This window comes from Carex rostrata, chromosome 27 (genome assembly GCF_964058835.1).
Source record: "Carex rostrata chromosome 27, lpCarRost1.2, whole genome shotgun sequence".
NCBI lineage: Eukaryota > Viridiplantae > Streptophyta > Magnoliopsida > Poales > Cyperaceae > Carex > Carex rostrata.
In genome coordinates this window covers 288,910-304,343 of record NC_135944.1, presented here as the reverse complement: position 1 = coordinate 304,343, position 15,434 = coordinate 288,910, and the positions used below count along the sequence as shown (strand labels likewise).

The following is a 15,434-nucleotide window of genomic DNA, read 5'->3' as shown; positions in this document are numbered from 1 at the left end:
AAGAAGTATATGACTAGTACACTGTATGAAGCTAAAATAGCTCTAGCAATATCTTTGAACGAAATTCTGCATATTATTATATAGTTAGCATACCATAAGTCCATAACCCTATTTCGCTTACCATATTGACTGGCCTAATTGATTAGTGTCATTAACTAATTCCTAATTGATAAGTAGAATCTTTTATTGTTAGTTTGCACCCATCAATGACACTATTAAATTTCAAGTTGAACTAATAGACCATGAGAAAAGACAAATTAAAGTTCAAGGATGTGATTATTTCACTAATAATGGATTAGTCGATTTTTGTTCTCTCTTTTTTTAAATAAATAATTCCATTCAAAATCTGGACACACCTGAGTTATTATTTGGGACTTATCTGTGTAAAGTTCTGTTATTTCTTTCTTTCTATCTCTGTTTTTCAAATTAAGTTTCTCTTCACCAATACAGCAAAAAAAAAAAAAAAGATATGTACACCAAAATTACCTTGATCTTGTTACTCACAATTGGTTTTTCTCCAATTTTATGCGTCACAGCTACAAGTAGCAATCTCCTTCTCAGAGGATCTTCTCTCTCAGTAGAGGATTCCTCAGATGTCCTTGTCTCTCTTAACGGCACCTTCTCATGCGGCTTTCACCAAGTCGGCATCAACTCCTTCACCTTCTCAATTTGGTTTTCAAAATCATATAACAAAACCATCGCTTGGAGCGCAAACCGCAACAGCCCCGTCAATGGCAAAGGATCCCTGGTTGTGTTTCGCAAGGATGGGAATATGGTACTAATGGATTATGATGAGGAGGTTGTTTGGAGCACCGGCACAAATGGGATTGGTGCAAATCATGCAAAGCTATTAGAAAGTGGAAATCTTGTTATTATGAATAATAGTGGCACATATCTCTGGCAAAGTTTCGATAATCCTACCGATACGTTGTTACCCGGTCAACCAATCACTTTGAACACAAAACTCATATCAGCAAACATATCTCTAATATCTCTGAGTCATTATGTTTGTCGGTATAGTGATGATGACATGCTATCGCTGTTTTATGAAGATGCGCAGCTTTCTGCTATCTATTGGCCAATTCCTGGTACTAGTCCATGGGATAACAATAGATGGTTAACATCTAATAGCACCCGATATGGGGTCCTTGATGACCATGGGTATTTCAAATCAAGTGATAACCTCACAATTTATGCTTCCGATTTTGATGTAGAGGGGATTAAAAGAAGGCTAACACTAGACTATGATGGCAATTTAAGGCTGTATAGTTTAGATGAGAGAAGCCGTAGTTGGTATGTTTCATGGCAAGCCTTTTCTCGAATGTGCTTAGTTCACGGGTTATGCGGTAAGGGTGGGATTTGTGTGTATTCACCGAAACCATCCTGTTCGTGCCCGCCGGGCTATGAGATGAGAGATTTGAGCGATTGGAGTAAAGGTTGCAAACCCACGTTTAGTTTTAGTTGTGCCGGAATGAAACTAGTAATGCTTCCACAAACCGACTTTTGGGGGTCCGATTATTACTTTGCTAAGGATATTTCTGTTGACGATTGTAGAATGAAATGCATCAGAGATTGCTCGTGTGTTGGTTTACAGTACATGAAACCTCAGACATGTATCCTCAAATCTTCGCTAAATAATGGCAATACCTATCCCGGCCACTGGGGTACTATATATCTCAAAGTTCCTGTGACTATGAAGATTCTGGGAAGTTCCATACCGCAATCAGGGCTTGAAGTACCCGAGGTGCGCAATCCGTCATGTAATCGTGATGTTACAGAACATATCTCCAAAGCAAGCACAAAAAGCCAGAGAAGTGCAGTATTTCTATATTTGTTGAGTTTTTCTTTGGCAATTTTGATCATAGAGGTTCTGCTTATTACTTTAGGATGGTTCTTTATGTTTAGAAAGGAGGTCGGACCAATTGAAGTTTTGAATGGCTACAAGGAAATGACCAATCATTTTCGGAAGTACACTTACAAAGAATTGGTGAAGGCAACTAAGAATTTCAAATATGAGATTGGTAGGGGGGGATCTGGAATTGTTTACAAGGGAATTTTAGATGACGAGAGATTGGTAGCCGTCAAAAAATTGGATATTGTGACACAAGGAGAAGAAGAGTTCCAAGCCGAACTAAGCATAATAGGTCGCATTAACCATAAAAACCTCGTACGAGTCTGTGGTTTTTGCTCTAAAGGCCGACACAGGATCTTGGTTTCTGAGTATGTAGAGAACGGGTCATTGGATAAAATCATTTTTGATGTGGCGCAAGATGGTAACATTTTTTTGGGTTGGCACGAAAGATACAAGATCGCAGCTGGAGTTGCAAAAGGGTTAGCATATCTTCACCATGAGTGCCTTGAATGGGTTCTGCACTGTGATGTAAAACCCGAGAACATACTACTAGATGCCGATCTCGAGCCGAAGATAGCAGACTTTGGTTTGGCCAAGTTGTTGCATAGGGGCAGTCCCAACACCGAGATGTCACGAATCCGAGGTACGAGGGGATACATTGCTCCCGAATGGGCATTCAATCTTCCAATAACAGCAAAAGCTGATGTCTATAGTTTCGGTGTTGTGCTTCTAGAACTTGTCACCGGCGTGTGTGTTTCAAATGTGGCAACAGAAGGGGATGAGATAGATGTTTTTATGAGAGATCTCATCGAGACAGCAAAGCAAAAATCAAATGGAGATGAACCGAATTGGGTTTCGGGTTTTGTGGATACCCGATTAGAGATGAATTTTGACTGCTCACAGGCAGCGGCAATGGTGAAGTTGGCTGTCTCTTGCATAGAAGAGGAGCGCAGTAACAGGCCGAGCATGAGTGATGCAGTAGAGATTCTCCTTTCCTTAAATTAGAAAAGTATATTTTAGCTATATGTACTACTTAATTAATTTCCGTACCCACAAGTTGAAGCCATGTATCAATAACAATCGTTAATTTAATAAGGTTATATTCATGAATAGAGAGTCGGATACATTCTCAATTCTTAGATATCAGTAGAATCTGGAAGGCAGTTCAGATTTTGCTGAGGAAATGGTGCATTAAATTTATTTTTTAACTCAATGCATCTATAACTTGTGCAACTTTTCTAAGTGAAGTAATTCATCTTATTCAAATTTCATGGCATACTTTAATTGTAGTAATGTCACTTTTCTCTGTGATTTTTTTTTTCATTTAAGACAGAACATAACTTTTAGAAGTAGGGCGGTCTGATGAGTATCAGATCAAATTTGGTTTGATGTCAGGTTGGAATCGTTCGACCTGCATCAAGATTTGTGCAAGTCAATATTACAGATAAGATAACTTTGATCTGACATCAAACTGAATTTTATCTAATACCCATTGGAACGTACCCAATTTGTAACTTTAAAATATTTTTTTTTTTCTTTTATTTTTAACCCGCTGGCTTGTCCCAAGCTAGAAAAAAAGAGGGTTTGTGATAGGCTTGGCAAGCCAACTGTCAAAATAATAGCCTCCTTGTGTAAATGAAAACCTCGCAAATTGGGCAGTAATAGTACTAGTAAAATTTCTTTTTAGTTATTAAAAAAATTATTGCTGGTCAAATAAAATATATCCTAAAATATATACTATAAAAATATAAAAATATAGTAACATATTTTTTTATAAATATAAAAAAATTACAAATTTTCTTTCTTAAAAAAAAAGCTCAAGAATTTTGAATACAAAATATTATGTTTGATAAATGAAACATTTCTTTCTGATTTGGAAAAAAGAATGAGTATGGTATTTTACTAAGATTTTATATTTTATTTCGTTGAGATAAAACAAATTCTTAGAATGAATTTTATTTTAGAATTGAAATTCCACATTAAGAAATTTTTCTAGGATGGGTAAGCTCCTGAGAAGTCTCTGTATTGCTAATTCCAGTTGAGTTTTATTTCTAGTCTACCTCAACTTGTTTGGGATAAAAGCTTTGAAGAATAAAAAGAAGAAGAAACTTTTTTTTGAGAAAAAATATGGGTCTTGCCCACATTTAATTAATGATTGCAGTTACAAAGTTTGTATCCATGGTTTACAAAAGTGCAATGCGCTCCCTTAAATAAAGAAATGAAAGCTATATCAAAACAAGACGAAGTCTCCGAATGGGAAAATCTGGAAAGCCAAATTATACAGGTACCTATATTCCGTGTGTACCCCTACCTCATACCATAAACATTATACAGCTGTAGTTTCAGAAAAACTTGATCTCCCCTTCTCTCACTCCTCGGTATAAAGTGGAAGCGATAGGTCTCTGGTTCATGTCCCCCTCATACCAGAATATGTCAATACCAGTCCAGTACACTCCTTCCTCTCTGTCAGTGTACCAGTTTCTTTATACCAGTCTATCCGGTTCCAATTCTCTGCTCCAGCTCATACCAAAGTGTACCAGTACCAGTTTGGTATTGTCATACCTTCAGTATGTAAAGTGTATTAATGGAAGAGTGTGCTATGCAGTGTTCCTCTTATTATAGATATAACTTCAACTGGTCTTATACTTCCTCAAGCAGTTGCTGGATCGTTTTATCCCAATTAGTAAAGATTCATGCACAACGCTCTCTCCATAAGACAAACATTGATACAAGTAAAACTCCTCTAGCTTTCTTTTTTTATCGCTACTGGGTCTGTTACTAATAGCTTTCTAATATAGAATTGTATCTGCAACCCTCTCATGTTCTGATATATAATTGTAGAAAAGATGCAATGATTAAAAGGATGTACTAATTCCTGAATACTTTTATGTTCTAACTTTAAACTTTGACAAACAATTCTTGAATACTTTTATATTTGGGACAGTCACTCTGCTAATCCGAATTACATTTAACTTTGTTAACAAACTTTAATTATTTATTTATGTCATAAAATATCTAAAATAATTAACCTGTTTTGGGTTGTATGCAACTCAGATTCTCTCTCTTCTCTTGGGTTTTCTATAAATCTATGTGATTATCATCCGCATTCTTTATTCACATCTTCTACAACACACTCTGAACTATGCTGTCCATAGTGGAGCAGATAACGTTGACAGGTTTGATTGGTAAATTTCCAACTTTCTTTGGTGAATATGCTGCTGCACAAATTGTCCTCTCTCAGAGACTGAAATAGAGTTATATGCAGGTGAAAGAAAGGCTAAAACGGTTAGAGCTAGTATTATATATTATCAATAATTAATTGACTCGGATGACAGAGAACTATGCAAAGGATAAAAGAAGTCATTTGTAACATTAGTATCAATTTGAACATTTTTTGTATGAATTTTGTACCATCACATGAGCATTTCTAATCTCTTATTGCTCTGTTTATTGAATGTAAATTATTTCTTTCCATCTATCAATAAACTAATTGTCCAAAGTATCCTTTTGTGTATATTTTTGCATTGATTGTTATTACAAAAGAGGGACACAAAATAACCCAGCGCTACAGTTTCTTCGGCTAAGTTGAATTCCATGCATGGAAGGAAATGTTACAAGACTTTTGCAATCACAATCGACATCGGCATTTGGTCTTTTGAACAAACAATCATATCAACTAAGTTAAATATTTCCTGTGGTAATTAAAGCGGTCTAAGTTGGATTCCATGCATTGGACTTGTACACATGCATGTGCTGCAAGATTAAAGGATTGCATTTCGCACCTGGGACAGTGTCAGGCCTTCAATTATGATCCAATTTCCGATTAACCAATTTATCATATCAATAGCAAAATGGTTATTTGCAAGAATTAAATCGTTATCGGAGTAGTTGATGGTATACAGTACCATGGCTATTGCTTTGGAGAAAAAGCCAGAGACTTTGACCATTCAAACATCAGCATCCCAATCAATTTTACCAGAGACTTTGACCAGAGACTTTGGAGAAAAAGCCAGTATCCTTTTTTTTTCTTTTTTTTTTTCCTTTTCTGCAGCGAACCCTAGGTATATATATATTATTTGCTTGACCCCAAAATGCACAGCATTAATTCAGCTTTCTTTTGCCCTTGCTGTTTGGGCCAATTATAAACTGGGCTCCCTCAGATTCTCTTCTTTTCCAGCTTTTTAGTATCCCAGTTCGCAAATTCGCAACCTCCGAGATATCTCCTATTTTGCGTGACTTTTTGGAAAACCTCAACCGTTCAAATACGTTCTGAACAAATCTCAAAGCTCAAATAATACTGCCCCATGCGCTATGCCCGAATAGGCATCGGACACGTCGGTCACGTAAAATATGAGATATCTCAGAAGAGGATATTAGGTCACGTCACGTGTCTCTTTTGCTGGTAAAAAGCACAAAACATCACAGTTGAGAAGATGTTGGAATCAATACACATGATTATGTATACCGTCAAATTTGAATTATAGGAAGGAAACGCACATGATTTGTACTTGAATCAGTTTCTCTAGACATTGTTCTACTGAGTACTGAGTCTCTCTCTATATAAACAAACTTCATCAATTAGAATAGTATTCTCAATAAAAGAAAGTACCAGATCTGCAGGATATCAATTGAAAGAATCACAAAAAGATAACAAACAAAGAATGTTATTATGAAGACCCTCAGTAAATTGATAGTATTTCAAGTTTTCAACATAAGGTCCCTGGAGATCAAATTTAAATGTCAATGGCTTCCAGAGTGCAACATACCCGACAGTTTATTTTATTTTCCTTTTATTGAGGGGGGAGGCGCCAGTGGGGGCTGTAAATAAGAAATTTATATCCTCTACAGTACCTTAATTGAAAAGGTGAATTTCATACGTGCCCCTCAAAAACCTTGAATTTACATATTTTCCCCTCTAAAATTCATATCATATTTACCCCTCTAAATTTCAAAATTTGACAAATTCATCCAATTTATTACCTTCTCTATTAGAACTCATTTGAAATTTAGAATGTACCCATTTTACCCAGAGATGGAATATGAGTATTTAGAGTAGAACTAGGGAGTTCTTAAGCTCACCGATCTTTTAACAGAGTAGTTTAGGAACTGGCATTCTTACAGGTCTCCGACAGAACTATTTTTTCAGATCTCCATTCTTATCCTCGTTACAACATCATTGGGCCTTCATAACCACAAATAAAATGTGTTTTCACCAACAAACAAAGAAAAAACCACACGAAAATATTTTGTACCAAGCTTTAACAACAATTTTTGAATTGAAAGTGTTAAATTACACTCAAGTGAGTTGAAAATCAATCTTTAAAAATTTACTACATAAATAAAAAAACCCTAGATCACATTTTAATAAAATAAGTAAAACTTCACAAATCTTGATACATGCAAAGGCCAAACTTCATTCAAGTTATGTTAGGCCATAAAATGTGAAGTCAACTTTCAAAAAAAGCTTCATAAAAGTTCTTAATAAATAAAAAAGGCATCAGAGAGAATCTCATGGAAATCAAGTCTCATCCTTTCTTAATATTCAAAATGTAGTGCAGATTTTATCATATTTTCCAATTCACTTGAATCTCACTAAAAAAGATTTAATATTGTTGTACAAGAATATTAGCTAAATTTTAAGAGGACAAATTTACTAAACTTTACAAGACAAGGAAAAAAGATAATTAAAATGTAAAAAAGAAGTATCATTTTTTTTTCCTTTGGCACATTAGCAAAAACCATTTTTTTGTTCTCTTAAAATTACTCTATGCAAACAATAACTGCAAATTTGATAGTGTTTCACTAATAAAGGAGAATCAAAACAAGAAAGCACAAATGCTATACTGTAATTCTTCACAAATAAAAAGACAATGCGGCGGAGCAATAGATGCAAATCTTATAATTACACAAGTTTAAAAAACTGTTCAGAAGACAGTGAACAATATCATCAACAAGGGTAGACACACAAACATCAAAATTCTGGAAAACAATGTTACTGAGGGGAAAAAAACCAGAAAAATAAATGAAATTTGGGCCTTCAGAATGTTCATAAATGTGTTTATACTATTCTTTCAACATGCCAAAGTCACTGGAGCCCAAATATATAATATAATGTGTAAATCAACCATGTCAGATAAAACTTTGGTTCGGTTCGATTCAGTTGCAATGCTAAATCGGTTCAATTCGGTTTTATTTTTGAAACCGAATTATAACTTTGGTTTGCCTAGTTCAAACACCCTATAATCCTATATATAATGTGTAAATCAACCATGTCAGAAAAAATCCAGAGTGGCAAGCCCACACGTGGCTAGGACCCAAAACATATATTCCCAGTGCAATACCTACCTGAGTAGAATGAGATCTGAGTCGTCAGTTTTAATCTAGCACGAATCTCAAAACAAGCCCCCCTATATCTAATAGGCACTGAATTCCAATCACTAGGCTGGGAGCTCATTGTACTCAGTCTGGTACCTGTCGTACTCCCATAATTAGGAGAGAACGGTCTTTGGATTAGTCCCAGCCGGGCCAAAAGTAATTTCGTTCCTATTGTAGATATAGGAAATCCATTTTGAGATTCGTGCCAGAGTTAAAGAACATTCTGGATTTAGTCACTGTACCCTCCGTACCCGAGGGGATCCAAATTCTCCTTACCGGGGGCATCTGAATCCATTAGTGCATATCCTCTGAGATATCTCATCTTTTGCATGACTGATGTGTACGGTTTCTATTAGGGGATAACGCGGGGGCCAGTACTGTGTACTTTGAGATTCGTGCAAAATGTATTTGAATGGTTGAGATTTTCCAAAAAAAAAAAAACTCAAAAGTTTGAGAGAATCTGAATTCCGAATTCATATCCTCTTCATTAACACCAATTTAGTTTAGATCTGATCCGTCCATTACATGTTAGCACGAATCTTAAAGTCCCCTGTTCATTGCAGTCATGGGCCGAATTGGCCTGGATTCTGATCGGACAGTCCTGAGCTAAATTCAAAAGGTGCATTAATGCAGAATTCGACCCAAGGTGGAATGCACGGGGTCCCTTTAATATTTGTGCCAAAGCAGATTAGACTGTCCAGATCCAAACTCAAATATACTCACTCTTGTATATATCAATCTATCAATCTATCAATCTATCCATCAATCCATAGAACATTATATATTGGGCTTCAACAGTCACATGGATTTGAGATATTCTTTTCATCATCAGGCCAGTAATTTAGATTAAAAGAATATCAAACATTTAATAAAGGCAACAGATGTAGTGCAGCATCAAGCCATCAAACCAACAAGGCAACATCAATGCAAAAGTAAAAAGTAGACATAAGCAGTCAAGCAATAATATAGAGAAATCATCATAGTGCAATCTGATAATTCGCACAATTTAATGCATTATTGACATCCAAAGGGTCAAATTTAGCAAAAAGGGATATGAAATGTAGTCAAGCATAACATAATGAAATTTAATGAATACAAGGGAAAATTTGCAGCTACAAAAATTAGTACGCAATAAAACATGAAGTATAAAATGCATAGTGAAGACCCTCAGTAAGTATAATACCTTATTTTTCAACACACTGTTCTCTGGGGCCCATATAAAAAATGTACATGTCTCACATGCAATAAGCATCAGGTCCATATCCTCCGAGTTATCTCAACTTTTCAGTTGATGTCAAAATTGGGGCTGAAAAGTATTTTTGAGGCCTATTTAGGTGCACATGCAGTATTAATATAAAATCTTTTGCTTTAAGATTCGTGCTGAACAGTTCAGATTAACTCAAAATTTGAGATATCTTAGGGATGCGAATTCACAGGAACCAGATATAAATAACTGCAGCAATTCAAAAATTCAACCAAACATATCCATTTAAACCGAAAAACCGAACCATTTAATCCAAACTTTTTTGGATTGGTTGAGAACCAAATAAACCAGACCCAATGAACACCCCTAATTGACGGTCAGGATCCAAACTCAAAATTTAAGGTACCTTAGGTGATATAAATTCCATGCACACACAAGCGGCGACGGAGAAGGAGAAGAGGAGAGAAGAATAGGTATTAACATGCCATAAGCCCTTAACCCAAAACCCTTAAGCCAAATTCATGTAAATTCTTATTGGGCTTCAACAGAGAACATCATTTCAGATCTCTGTTCTTGTACTTACTAAACATCATTAGGTCTTCATAACAATAAATAAATTGCACTTTTTAAGCCAAAACAAACACCGAATACAGCATGCAATAAACAACATATTAAATACTTCACCGTGTAGTAGATGCTGTATCAAAAAGAAAAAAGAAAAAAGAAAAAAGAAAAAGAAAATTTTAATAATTTATCATGGGAAGATCAAATAGCAAATTCAAAAGTGGTTTGAAGAAATTGATTAAAGAAAACAGATAAAGCATCAGAGAGATTCCCAATTAGACCAAGTCTTCATCCCGTTTTGGAAATTCAAAAAGGAGTACAGATTTTCCTGTCTACATTATCGTCATCACTTGTAAAGATCAAAATCAAGCTCTAAAACTTGTTTGAGAAATGAAAACCCTGCATCACATTTTAATAACAAAACTAAATTCAAACTATACAAATCTTGATACATGCAAAAGCCAAACATATATTCCCTATTGAGGAGATATATGTTACTTGGGGGGGAAATCATAAAAATAAATGAAATTTAGGCCTTCAGACTGTTCATAAATGTGTTTATACTGTTTCAACATGCCAAAGTCACTGGAGCCCAAATATATAATGTGTAAATCAACCATGTCAGAAAAAAAAATCTAGAGTGGTAACCCCACGCATGGCAAATTCACATCCTCTAAGATATCTCAAACTTTGAATAGGCAGCAACAAAAAATACATGAGTGAGGCTAACGTACTATGCATAGCGCAGATTGGTCTGTACTACAGATCAATATTATCATATTCAAAGTCTAAATAATCGATCTCAACCATTCAACATGATTTTCATATGAAAATTTACTTGCAGACAAAAATTTACATTTTTTATAATTTTTTTACTATTTTTTTAGATAAAATCACAACTTTTGAATGGTCTAGAATCTTTAAATCAAGTGATTTTCTACCCCTCTTCTCCTCCTATCTATCCATCCATCCAACAGCATTATATATTGGGCTCAACACTGACATAGAATTTAAGATATTCTTTTACCACATCTTTTCATCATCAGGCCAATAATTTAGAATAAAAGAATAAAAAACATTTAGTAATGACAACAGTTGTAGAGCAATATCAAATCATCAACCCAACAAAACAACAACAATGCAGAGTAAAAGCTAGAAAAAAAAAAACAATCAATCAATAGCACCATTTAAAAAGCAAAGAAAAGTAGTGCAATCTGATAATTCGCACAATTAAACCCATTACTGGCATCATAAGAGTCAAATTTAATGAAAAGTGAAATGAAATGTAGTCAAGCGAAACAGAAAGAAAAGTTTGCAGCTACAAAAATCAGCAGGTAATAAAAACAAAGTAATGAAATACATAATGCATTGTGAAGACCCTCAGTAAGCATCATTACTTATTTTTCAACACACTGTTCTCTGGGGCCCATATAAAAATGTGCATGGCTCACATGCAACAAGCAACAAGCTTCTACAGCCTTTTATGGCAGCAGATGTGTACTCCGACGTGTTTGTTTTCTCTCCAGCAGTAGGGTCATTTTCGAATTTTTTAAAATACGAGGGTATATTTGGAATTTCCTTTTTTTTAGGATAAATAAAAATTTCGGCAAATACACACAGAATCCAGATCCCTCAGGTACCGTACTTGTACAATGAGGAAAGAACAGTCTGGATTTAGTCCCAGCCGGGCCAAAACAAAGTCAGTGCCTGTTGTAGATATAGAGGGTCAGTTTTGAGATCCATGCCAAAGTTAAAGAACGGTCTGGATTTCCTAATTGTACCCTCAGGTAACCTGGGGGATCCGAATTCCACACTTGCACACAGAGGCCAGATCCCCTAATGCAACTCAAAGCAGATCGGACAGTCAGGATGCAAACTCAAAATTTGAGGTACCTTAGGTGATATGAATTTCATGCACACATAAACCCTTAACCCAAAACCCTAAAGCCGAAATTAATGTACATCCTTATCGGGCTTCAACAGAGAACATCATTTTCAGATCTCCATTCTTATACTTATTAAACATCATTAGGTCTTCATCACAATAAATACAATACATTGTTAAACAAAAGCAAACACCCAAAAGAGCATACAATAAACAACAGGTTACATAATGTTGTATCAACAAGAATAAGAAGAATTTATCATGCAAAGATCATATAGAAAATTCAAAAGTGGCTTGTGGAAATTAATTAAAGAAAACAGATAAAGCATGAGAGAGATTCCCAATTAGACCAAGGTCTTCATCCCTTTATGGAAATTCAAAAAGGAGTACAGAATCCCTGTCTACATTCTCTTCATCACTTGCATGACCTCATCAAACAAAATCCCTTGGAATTTATGAATATTAATTAATAAATTCACAAGATCACAAAATAAAAGCTTCAGTTTTTACTGAAATTTTCTTTATCAGAAGCTTGTTAAAGAACAAAAAAATAGCATGAAATATAGAAGAGATCAAACGGCGGACTATTAGGCGATGGCGCTACAATAAATTTGAACACAAGAGAAGGAGATTTCATGTTCATCTAGGAAAGAAAGAAATATACTAAAGACGAGATATAATACCTGAGACAGCGGTGGGGGGAGAGCACCTTTGTTTAGGCCCTCCTTTTGCAATTGTGCCTTAATATAGTCCCAGTTTACCTTATATACAAATAAAATGAAAATAAGTTGATGAAAAAAATTGGAAAACAGACCACAACAAGGCTCAGTGCATGTCTATTCTCACATGATGACAGTAAATAAAGTTTATTTTGATATATGCACTTAAAAGTATCAGAAATGTTTACTGCCTTAATTGAAACATTCATGGTAAATTGAGTTTAACTTGGCATTGGATTTTATTTAAAGATTTACATGACAACTGATGGTAGTAAATTGAGGCTTTATTTTGATTAAACAAAGGCAATGCAGCAAACTTGATTTAATTTAACCTAATAATAGGATTGCCAGAGACTTCCAACTGATTTAATTTAACCTAATAATAGGCAATGCAACTAAATCAGGCTTTAGTTGGGACATGGTATCATTCATTTTCAACACAGTAAACCTTGAGTTTTACCTTTGTCAAGACTACATACTTAACTAGCTTAGGTCTGTGAACAAACACATCTGAATCAAAAGGGCTCAAAGAATTAGATCCCAGCTCAGAATTTAATTTGAATCAAAAGGTGTTATCAGACATACCATGTAAAGGAGGTTTCCAATAGCCTTATCACACATCTCTACATCAGCCTGGTAGAGAATAGTTGAAGAAATTGGAACCACCAAGTATTGTAAACCACCTTATTATTGAAATGTGTTTATCTAATTTCCGGTCAAATAGACAAAATTTTCTACACATAAACTCTTAACTAGAACAATCTTGTGCTCGTGAGAAATTCAATTCACACTGAGAGTAATAAAAATGGACAGATTCAGAGGGTTGTAGTTGCACAAAGCTACAAACCTAAGTTGTATGACTAACCTAAAGTCAGGGCAGTAAATCTCAAGCACAAATTTATCACCGACGGAGATCAAGACAACGAATTCATTATCCCATCAAAAGAGGTCTAATCCCTGAGACAGCGGCGGAGGGAGAGAACCTTTGCAGTAGGGGTTACCTGAGGTGCAATTAATAAAAATGAACGGCCCAAATTAATTCCATCCGGTTACGGTAGCGGTTGTAGGGTGTCTGCTTTACGATTCGTGCCAAGTGAAATGAATGGTCCGGATTCATCGCCTGTACCCCAGTACCTGGGGTGATACGGATTTGTTTCTCTGCGCAAGCGCATGTCTGCTCTGCGGAGATCCCAATCAAAGAAATAGAGAGACCGAGAGATGCTCGACTGATTTTGGGCCTTACGGCCTGTCTAAGCCTAACACATCACGGCCCCTTAAACCAATAAAAAACATTTATTTCTGAGAGTTCCAATCCTTTCATTATTTTTTTCCGCCTCCGTTATATCTCTATTTTTAAAACATTAATAATTTTAAATTTAAAATATAAATATCAAAATAAAATTATTAAATGTGATCTATATGATTTTCAATACGTACTCATAAAAAATTATTACATTTCGATTTTGTTTTTATGTGAATTAACAAGTTGAAAAATGAACGTCTAGAAATTATTTACATCACTACATTTTTACAAGCTCTTAATAACAAACACAACAAAATTAAAATATCATAATTTTTTATATGTCTATAGATAAAATGATGGAGATCATATCTAATTGTTTTATTTTTTATTTTTAAGTTTTAAATTTTGAGCTATTAAAATTTTTAAAAATAAAGATATATGAACTTTCTTCTTTATTTTATAGAAGAAAATACTTAAGCTATGCATTATGCATTAGCAATAGGGGTGTAGACGGAGCGGATAATGCTAACACCATATCCGCATTGCCTTTCAATGAGCGAATATGGATAGTGAACAGATATCAAAATTTAAAACCAAATCCACCTTAAACGGATACGAATACGGAACGAATAATCTACGAATACGTATTCTATGGATTCAAATACGAATATGAAATGAATAATTGTCGGATAATTGAGTTATACATTTTAAGATATAAAAGAGTGCCTTGTTGTTGTCTTGAAATAATGGTTAAAACCAATTTAACAGAGACTAAAATATTACATTCACGGGCTAAAGTCTTGAATGAAAAAAAATGGAGAGTGGAGAAATGGAGTTAAAAAGAAAAGAAAATAGCGTTATTATAGCACCATCGCCAGTGAAAAAAAGATTAAATTGGAAACCATATTGTATTATTATTTATCCCACAACTAAGACTGAAATGAATATGGGATAATTATATAACAACTTTTATCTGGAGCAGTAAAATCAAAGACAATTGGGAGTAATTTCGGATCCGAATAATTGCAGATACAGATATAGATATTCAACCATATGTATATCTGTATCCGTATCCACAATTTCATATCCGTTTAATCCAGCTTCAGATAATCTCCGACTACGGAGTGATTATCTGTATCCGTTTACAACCCAAATTAGCAACCATCAAAGTTAATTCTTTCACAGACTAAGTTAGAGAAAATCCCTTCTAACTCTTTCGTATATATTACAAAAAAATTACACTGCTAGAATTCACACTTTTTCTATAGGTAACATACCTTATTTCCAAAGGGAGGAAGGGCTCTTGGAAATAAAATAGTTTTTGCTGACACATTCAACAATTTCCAATGGTGGGCCCTTGAAAATAGTAATGCATGGAAATTCCCCCTGCATGCCTATGGAAATGTTTCTTATCCACCCTTGAAAATGATTTTGCATGACCCATTACCCGCCATACAAACATAATATTATATTTAATTGATAGACCATGGAAATACCTCAAACCATGTGCTTGGAAATACTTTGGAAATAGTGAGATATATTATTTCCAAGAGCCACCCTTGAAAATGTATTTCTTAGACCGTTTATATTAT

The 15,434-nt window shown here is 34.8% G+C and overlaps 1 protein-coding gene and 2 pseudogenes across 1 annotated transcript; 1 reads left to right on the top strand and 2 right to left on the bottom strand.

The window, feature by feature from the left end:
* The first annotated feature begins 373 nt into the window (after window positions 1-373).
* On the top strand, window positions 374-2,985 carry LOC144545213 (putative receptor protein kinase ZmPK1). The gene has a single exon (XM_078293800.1). The coding sequence runs from the start codon at window positions 470-472 to the stop codon at window positions 2,855-2,857; it is 2,388 nt and encodes a 795-aa protein (XP_078149926.1). The 5' UTR covers window positions 374-469; the 3' UTR covers window positions 2,858-2,985.
* A 7,263-nt stretch (window positions 2,986-10,248) lies between these two features.
* Window positions 10,249-10,348, bottom strand: LOC144545391 (small nucleolar RNA R44/J54/Z268 family; annotated as a pseudogene).
* Window positions 10,349-12,202: 1,854 nt separating this feature from the next.
* Window positions 12,203-12,306, bottom strand: LOC144545392 (small nucleolar RNA R44/J54/Z268 family; annotated as a pseudogene).
* Between the last annotated feature and the right edge of the window lie 3,128 nt (window positions 12,307-15,434).

Bases quoted from the DNA above. Each gene is read 5' to 3' on its own strand.
- LOC144545213 (XM_078293800.1), top strand. From the start codon at position 470: ATGTACACCAAAATTACCTTGATCTTGTTACTCACAATTGGTTTTTCT.